We start from the raw sequence: 9,207 nt of genomic DNA on the forward strand, positions 1-9,207 counted from the left end.
TGTTGCTGTGTTGTTGGTGTTATCTGCTGTTGCTGTATTCACTGCATATTGCTTAGCTGATCATTCCTTTCTTCTTTGTCCTCCTTACCAGGTACACAATCGATACCACTAATGTAACTGAGAGTTTGAACATAAATGCAAAAGAGAGGACCTGCAGATTGTTTATATACACGTGGACTGTTGTGTTAAATGTCATGTAGTATATAGTAGTTACATTTTTGTTTGGATAATAGAAGTAGCCTACATGCTTAGTGTATCAATGCAGGTTAATGCATGCTAGTCATGTATGTGTGCTGTTAGGTGAAAAAACATTCCCAGTGTAATAAGTTGTACCTTTAGACTTAGTCTGAGGGTGTAATATATTCTCTAATGTAAGCCAAATAGGAAAACTATCCACTTTAGTTAAAATTCTTTCTCCTTTTGCCAGATTGTCCCATATAAATTGATAAACTCATTTCACAGAACAAAGAATCAGTCCTAGGCCTCAATCTCATGAAGGCCGAGCCCAAATCGAAACAAATCAGTTAGGCCCATATCGAAAAAGGGGGCCTAAGTCTGGCCATCTCGCATGAGCTAGGTTTGGGCCCATAATTTTCGGCTAGTTATCCATAATCGCAGTCACATTTTATTATTCTGTAAAAGCATTTTAAATCCTGTTATAAGTAAACTCGCAATCATGTAATTAATTAGGACTGTCTACCGTTTTCAATTGATAGAGACGAACACGACAAGAAACGTAGTTGCTATAGGATATCCTTTTAAAATAAGAACGAGATGAGCCTCGATGAAAATAAACAAAACACGCAGATGCGGGGCCCTTGTTAAATGTAAATCATTGAAGCATTTAGTTTCCCGGACGGGTTGTTTAGCAAATCTCACAACCTTCCTAAAATGACAACACGTTAGTCTCTTTAGGATACGCTTTAATAAACTTTACCTTCTTAAACTCGGGTGCACATTTATGTGACCCAAATCCAAATCTCGACGGATTCGAAATGCCTCTCTAATCACGGGTACATTGACTGTGACGTGGTTCGAGATGCATGTCCATGACGTTGCAAATTCATTAGAAATAAAGAACGAGGTGAGCCTCGCCAAATAAAAATACAAATTGCGGGGCCCTCAATAAATATTGCTTTAAAAATTGTTTAGGCTTCGGGATGGACCGTTTAGTAAAATTCCACGGTCCTACCCAAAATAAATACGCTAGTCGCTTTAGGCGCGCCTTTAATAATTTAATTTCCTTAAACTCGGGTGCACATTGATGTGACCCAAATCCAAATCTCAACGGAGTCAAAGTGTGTCGACGACCACGGGTACATTGATTGTAACGCGGTTCGAGATACATTTTCACAACGTTGCAATTCTTGATAAAAACAGTAAATGATAAAAGCGGTTAAAAGTTAAATTTTGCACATAAGTTCACACTTGTATAAAATCAGATAATCAAGCCGAATATAACAGTTGAGCGACCGTGCTAGAACCACGGAACTCGGGAATGCCTAACACCTTCTCCCGGGTTAACAGAATTCCTTATCCGGATTTCTGGTACGCAGACCATAATATAGAGTCATTCTTTTCCTCGATTCGGGATTAAAATTGGTGACTTGGGACACCCTAAATCTCCCAAGTGGCGACTCTGAATAATTAAACCAATCCCGTTTCGATTGTCCTTTAATTGGAAAAAAACTCCCCTGCGCCCCCGCGGGCGCGTAAAAAGGAGGTGTGACAGTCGTTGGCTCGAGATGAAGATATAGGGAAGCCGATCTCTTTCGTCTTGGGAAGGTATTTGGACTATACACTGCTGCTCACGAGGGTGTTCGGACTATACACCGCTGCTCACCTTCCTACCCCGGCCTAGTATGGCACTTCACCCCTTTTGCTTTCCGTGGGGTGGAGTGGTACCTCTTGCCGGTAGCTTGCCTGGCACAATGTCCCAAGAAGTGGACTCAAATTAGTCGTGCGAGCGAAGTCGATGCCTGCCAAGTCTTCTACCGGGTCGTGATCTTCTTGGCCTGGCAAAAGCCTTTGCTCTTTGGCGGGCTATGGCATTTTTTCATCCCTCTTTGCCTCTCCACTTTACTCTTCTTCATCTTCTCCCTTGGAGATACCATTTTGGAGGGCTGAGGTGAGATCCCCGAGGAGGTGGTGGTAGAAGATAGTGCCGCCGAAGATGTAGCCTTGAGAATAGATTAGACTCTAGGTTTATCTTGCATATGTGCCTTTTTTCTTCCTTGTTTCTGTGTAAGGACCCCTCATGGGCTTTTGTAATCATATGTAAGGACCCCTCGTGGGCTTTTGTAATCGGATTTTTATGAATGAAAAAATGCTTCTTTAATTTGCCTCTAATGTATAGTATTTTTTCCTTTATCTATGCTTGTGTAGATTCTAAGTGCATGACTTATGCACTCCATCGGTTGGTGCAAATATCGAGCCCATGTGTGAGTGTTTTTTCTATCCTTTAATCGATTAACAGGGCTCCCTTCGGAACCCTTTGTCATCCCTTGGACCAAGCCCGGGTTGGACTGATAACCTCAGGTCATCGGGACTCAGACTTCGAGTTGAATGAGAGTAGGGCTTTGAACCCCCAAATTGAGACTTAGCCTTTAGACCCTGCAATAATCCTCGAGGGGGGACTTGCTCGGAAGCTCAGGAATGGAGACTGCCTTTAGGGTTTCGAGAACAGTCCCCGAGTGGAGGTTCGCTCAAACTTGGGCCGTCTGGAAACTTGTCTTGAACTTAGGGTAGATAACCTTAAGGCGTTTGTAGATAGATCCCGGATGAGGGACTTCCCGGGTTTAGATGGTACCCCAAGGCCAAGCCCACATGAGTAGAGTTTTAAGTGCGTATCTCCCTGAGAGGAGCCTTCGAAACCGGGTACCATCTTGAGTCTTGTAATGATATTAGTGGCTTCTTGGAGCCTTTTTTCTTCTTGGCGGAGGTCCTCGAGATTGGGTACCATCTCGGGACTGGCGATGATGCCAATGGCTTTCTGGAGCCTGACTTCTTTTTGGTGGAGGTCCTCGAGATGGGGTACCATCTCGGGACTGGCGATGATGGCAATGGCTTTCTGGAGCCTGACTTCTTTTGGTGGAGGTCCTCGAGATCGGGTACCATCTCAGGACTTGTTTGGTGCGGGGGTCTCCGACCCCAAAACGTCATATGACATTCGTCAAATAGACCACACGGCTGCAAAGTGGCTGAGGTGATCCCGCCGGCACATCTTCCCAAAGTGATTTTGGCCATCATTTTAATTGGCCTCTTAGACAGGCGGATCGTCACTGCTTTTTTCATATATAGGGTTGCTTCTGCCCTTTGGAGATTCCACCATTCTAAGAAGGTACCCTTTTTTCCTGCATTAGGCCTTTCATAATTTCAGCATTGACGCTCTGGCCTAGATTCCTGCTCCAGCCCCCTAATTTGGCTATAGTCATGACTGATACTCTAGGATCCGTTCGGCAAGGACTGATCCTGCCGCGCTCGCGATTCCTGGTTTCAAAAAGGAGGTTTCTGCTCCACTTCCGTCTTCTTTTCCCGTCGAAGATACTTCGAGGGATACCCGAAATCCAGGGTTGCATGCACCGAGTGATCGTGCCTCGGCCGGGGTCGACTCTTTCGGAGCTGAGGGAGCTAGGTTAGCAGATGTGCATTCGGCCTTTGAGGAAGCACATCGGCTTCATTCTGTGGTGTGTTTTTTGGCACAGGCCTTTCGAGTTTCACACCTTCCCTTCCTTACTGAGTTTTCTTCTGTAGGCTTTTGACAAGCTTAAATCCGAGATGCTTCACTGTGAGGCTAGGCTACGCAAAGCTCTGGATGAGGAGAAATCCCTGAGGCTCCTTTGTGACGAAAGGTAAGTCGAGTTGGCATACTTACGGTATGAGGCGAGTCGGAGCTCAAATTATGAGAGCTACTTGAAGGAGCAGGTAGTTTCTGTCTCGAATGAACGTGTGTTTCTCCTTCTAGATCCTGAGGCTAACATTCTATTTATTTCAGTTACATAAAAAGACGGAGGGCTTGGAGCGCCTTTGGGACGAGGTTCGACGGGCCAAGCGCAAGTATGATGAGTTAAAGGCTTAGGCGGATGCCCAGGCTTCGACGGAGAAGGGTGTTCTGGCTAAGGCTTCCGCCCTTGAGGTTCAACTTCGCTTAGCTCGTGATAATAGCTTGGTTCAAACAGATATGATTACGAAGCTCGAGACTGAGCTCTTGGAGATAAAGGCCGAGGCTATGGATGCCGGGGCTGAAGCAGTAATGAGCCAAACTAAGGCTGACCAGAAAGTGGTAGTCCATTTGAAGGATTCTGCCAACGCTCAAGCTAAGATGAGAAATATCCTTGACCGTGAAGATAGGAGCAAAGAATACGCCCGATGTAAATCTCGGAGGAAAACCCTTGAGGAGATCCGTGCTCACGGATTTGACCTCTCGGAAGAGTTGGCGCAGGCGAAATTGGACGAGTGTGGTGCTCGGAAATTGGATGTAGGTTTTGCTTTCTGATCCTGTATATAGAATTTTCAAAGAATGTTTGTAAATAGAGATTGTATTATTCCGCATGTATGCATAAAGAGGAAATCTCACGGTTTTGTTTCTCATGCATTTCTTTTTGCCTTGATTTTAGCCATATGAACTGGTCTTTGGGTCGAGGGGAATCCTTAGATTCTCGGTATGGCCTTGAGGCTTATTGGGCTGGCTCATAGGCTCTTACGCGCTTTTGCTCTTAGGCATATTTAGGTCAACTTTTTTGGGCTCAGTCCCCGAGTCGGGCATTGACTCAAGCTTATTTGACCCTCAAGTTGTTTATTTTTAGGTTGGCGACAGTGGCTCTTACGCTCTTCGTCGATGCGACCTTTTAGTGGAAGCTGGCGTTTGAGCTCTTACGCTTTTGTTCTCAGGCATATCAGTTAACTATTTTGGGTTCAGTCTCCGAATCGGGTTTTGACTCGAGCTCATTCGACCCTCAAGTTTTTGAATTGAAAGCTGGCCCTTAGGCTCTTACGCGTTGGGTCGGTACGACCTTTTATGTTTGTGGGCTAGCGACAGTGGCTCTTATGCCTTGGGTCGATGCAACCTTTTATATATGTGGGCTGGCGACAGTGGGTCGATGCAACCTATTATACGCACAATCCAAGATTCTTTTTATAGTCCAAACTCACTAATTATTAGTGTTTACCGTAAAAATGGTAATAAAAATTAAATTTGATTTAGTGGTTCTAAAAATACGTGATCCATTTTTATGCTAGTTGTTAGGTAGTTGATGCTATGTGAAAGACTTAGAAGCGAGATAAGAGCACAAGAACGAGAAGTTAATCAAACCGAAGCGCTGTCGATCGGGGCCTCGAGCTCGCCTATTCGGGGGCCTCAAGGTCGAATCCGATGCTCGGCTGTGAGCTATCAAGGGTGGCCGGTGGAGACTAACAGTTACAAATAAATCAATGACGGCTCTTTATGGCCAATAATAAGCAATAAATTATGGGCATTAAGTAGAACACAATAAATATGAGCAATGAATGAAGTAATAAAATCAAGAGAATATGTTAGAGAGCAGAGAGAATGTTCTTGAGTCTTTTGTATTGAGCAACAGATATTTACAAAGTGACAAGGATCCCCTTTATATAAGAGGGGAATCCCAACACTGTACCAGTGCATTTATTACAAAGATATGTGGATGAGACACTTAGTTAATGCTACGATACGGGCTCAGACTAGCCTGACAGGTTTTGGCGGCTCTAGCTTCACGCCTTGGGAACTCCCCACTCTCTTTCTGTAACCGTCGGTCCCATACAGTTTCGAGGTCGAGTGTTGATGATCCTCGAGGGATGAAACTCGACCGTTATTTCGAGCCTTCGAGACATTATAACGATAGAGAATTGGACCCTCCGATTTTAACGTATACAATTAGGCATTGTATATATGACTTGAGCATTGCAAAGGAATGCTGCAAATAACTTTTGTTTACAAAAATCACTATTATAATATGCCTTCACTATGGTAAAATGCAGGTTTTTGTATCATGATTATTTTTACTAAAATCCTTCAAACCAAATATACGCCCTTATTATTTTATCTAGGAACTCCGGGGTGTGTGATCATATAAATACTTGCCTGATTAGTTTGCATACACTGCTATCACATTATAAGTTTTATATTTGATTGTCAGATATGTTATTAGACCAAATTAAAAGAGGCAAAGTTAATCACTTATACTAGGAAGTACAAGAAGAATCTATCATTTTAACAGTGCATTTAATTATAGCAACCCATCGCATCTTGGCAGTCTAATCCGCCACGTCATACATAGTTTTTTTTTCGGATACATAGTTGTCGATTATTTCAATGCGTACAAAGTAGGAAAAATATTATTGGATTGATACATTGAGCACATAATCATATTGTTTCTAATTTTCTGGTTGATGACTAAACCTTCATCTCACCGTTACTTCTCATATACTCAACAAAGTTTTTGACATAGGAGTCATGAAGATTCTGGTCTCCAAAAATGCCAGCAGCTTTTCCTGCTCGAGCTCTAAGCTCTTCCCCATCCTCTGAAACCATTGCTTCTCTTAATGACGTTGCTATGTCATTTCCACTAAATGATCCATCTTCTTCGTTCCTCTTCACTTCAATCGCCACACCTTTTTCTACAAGCAATCTTGCATTCAATCCCTGGTCAAAAACAAAAGGCAACACCACAAGAACATGACCAGACCGTAAAGTTTCAATAGTTGATCCCCATCCTCCATGAAAGAGGGATCCTCCAATGGACGGATGTGCAAGAATTTCCTTCTGTGGTGCCCAGCCAATGTGCACCAACCCTCTCCCCTCCGTTGAGGCGCAAAAACCTGATGGCAAAGCATCAATGTCGTTCAAAGCCCAACTGGGCTTCTGTAGTATCCAAAAAAACGGTAGTCCTGAGAGTTTTACTCCGTTTGCTATTTCATATACTTGATTCTTGCTAAGTTTACATTCACTTCCGAATCCCACGAACACAACCGACCTTGGCTTTTGTTCATCAAGCCATTTGAAGATCTTCTGCCAGTTTGGATGAAAAGAAAGAGTTCTTTCGTTCCCCGGTAGTTCTTCCGGTGGTAGCAAACCGATCGGAATCACTGGCTTACCTGCGACTTTTTTATATGTATCCAAGTAATCACCTTCAAATTCTATGCAAGTACGTATAGCCACAGCTCTACATGCGCCTTCTATTACGGCATCATGTCCCAGTAAAGTTTCGCGCGATTCATTCTCTGCACTTAGGACAGAAATTAGATCAAGAGCTTCATATTTCCGGAAAGCAACCATCGACGGGAAATCCACCCATGGTGGTGGTGATGTCAAAAGTTCATGCAATGGCTTTGATCCATTTTTAACTTGACCGGGCCGGGGTCTAGGTTTTGGGGGTCCGAAAAAGACCCGTGAAGAAGCAGTGAAGACACTGAATTTAAGGAGGGGAATGTTAAGTTCACGAGCGATATCAGCCACCCAATCGGGGACAAAATCAGCAATGACCCAATCAGGTTTTTTATCAGCAATGAAGTTTTTGACAGGTTCTTGAAGGAGATTAAAAGCTTGGTATAAATACAACATTTGATCAGCAGAAACGTCTACACTAGCCTCAGCATCAGCAGGCAAAGGGCTCCCGTTGACTGATGGCAGTGGAAATTCTACTAGATTTAGTAGTGGTGCTAAGTTAGAAGGAACTTTAGGAAGTCTCTTAATGTTCTTGGGAGTGGAAATGAATGAGACATGAACTTTTTCTGTGGCTAAGGCTATGGAGAGTTGGAAAAATGGCTGCAGGTGACCAAATGCTAACCATGGCACCATTACAACGTGGATATTGTCTTTCTTCATTTTCTTTATTTTCTCTTATTGGTCTATACTGAATAAAACTTTTTGCTCTAAATAGTGGAGTAATAATGATAGTCGGGAGTCGAATGTTTTACACGTTTCTTTTTGATCCAAAATGCTAATCATCCCCAAAGATACTCAATATGGACCTGTGTTGGGTTTTTTACTTATTTAATTAATATATTAAATACTTAAAAGAGGGTGAATGAGAAATGGAGGGAAATGAAATTTTTGAGTGAAATTTTAAGTTTTTCCCATTGATAAATGGACATTGTCCCATATTGGAAGAAGAAGAGGTTTTTTATGGGTATATATAAGCAATTGCTTTTCTTCTAGCTCTTAAAGAGTTGAGAAGAAGGCAAGACTCGCGCCGTCGTCATCGCTCAGCTCGGCTTCGGCTTCGGATTCGGATTCGGATTTGGATTTGGTCAAATGAATGATTGATTAACTTTTTGGACCAAATTTATTTGTTAATAGTAAAATATTAACAGAAATGTTATTAAATATTTGTTTTAATAACAAAATATTAATATTAAATATTAATATTAAATCAAATCTGTTTTTCTGTTTTGGTAACAGAAAATTAACTACCCTCTTCAATTTTCCTTTTTATTTTCCCTCTTTATTGTTGAGTAAATAGCCATTTATGTAATGACATTTATGCTGTGACCATTTTGCATAAACAACCATTCTGAAGAGTTGTACCTCTTGAGATTTCAGCCCTACTTTGGCTATAAATACAACACTATTCTGCTAAGAATTTCACTACGATTTTCTAAGTTTCTCCTCCTTCTTCTACATACTTTTAGCATCAAACAAAGCAATAGTAAGTGTGACTTGCTATCGAACTTTGTGTTCGCGGAAACACTGGGGTTTGAAGTACCACTACACCAGTGTGTAATTCGTTCTATCCTGGGAGGAAATAATCCATAACCTTGGGTACTAGGAGGGGATTAAATTCCTTAAGGAAACACTGTGAATTCAGTGGGCTCAAATTGGTTTTCTGTCATTTCTGTTTATATTCATTTATATTTCCAGAATTATTTTACAAATACAGTGTACTAACAAGCTTAAGGAATTTAATATATTTTCTGTATTTGTAGTTACTATTTCTGTAGAGGAAACCTTTGTGGTTTTGTACTCTATTGGAGATTAAAATCTACGTGATTTTAACATTTATCTCATTCTTTTATAGAAATGACTAATCATAACGGAAATCAAGCTGTTCCGATAGTGACTGCCAATGCCACAACAAGCCGAACAACACCGGCAACATTGGCACCGGCGGAGAAGCCCGAAAATTTTTTCGGGATTGATTTCAAGCGCTGGAAGCAAAAGATGTTCTTCTACTTAACTACTTTAAGTCT

At 42.0% G+C, this 9,207-nt stretch overlaps 1 protein-coding gene across 1 annotated transcript; it reads right to left on the reverse strand.

Moving 5' to 3' along the window:
* Positions 1 to 6,222: 6,222 nt before the first annotated feature.
* LOC104218554 (putative UDP-rhamnose:rhamnosyltransferase 1) lies at positions 6,223 to 7,946 on the reverse strand. The gene has a single exon (XM_009769079.2). The coding sequence runs from the start codon at positions 7,841 to 7,843 to the stop codon at positions 6,413 to 6,415; it is 1,431 nt and encodes a 476-aa protein (XP_009767381.1). The 5' UTR covers positions 7,844 to 7,946; the 3' UTR covers positions 6,223 to 6,412.
* Between the last annotated feature and the right edge of the window lie 1,261 nt (positions 7,947 to 9,207).

This window comes from Nicotiana sylvestris, chromosome 8, assembly GCF_000393655.2.
Source record: "Nicotiana sylvestris chromosome 8, ASM39365v2, whole genome shotgun sequence".
Classification (NCBI taxonomy): domain Eukaryota; kingdom Viridiplantae; phylum Streptophyta; class Magnoliopsida; order Solanales; family Solanaceae; genus Nicotiana; species Nicotiana sylvestris.

Excerpts from the sequence above, each read along its gene's own strand:
- LOC104218554 (XM_009769079.2), bottom strand. The coding sequence starts at position 7,843 with ATGAAGAAAGACAATATCCACGTTGTAATGGTGCCATGGTTAGCATTT.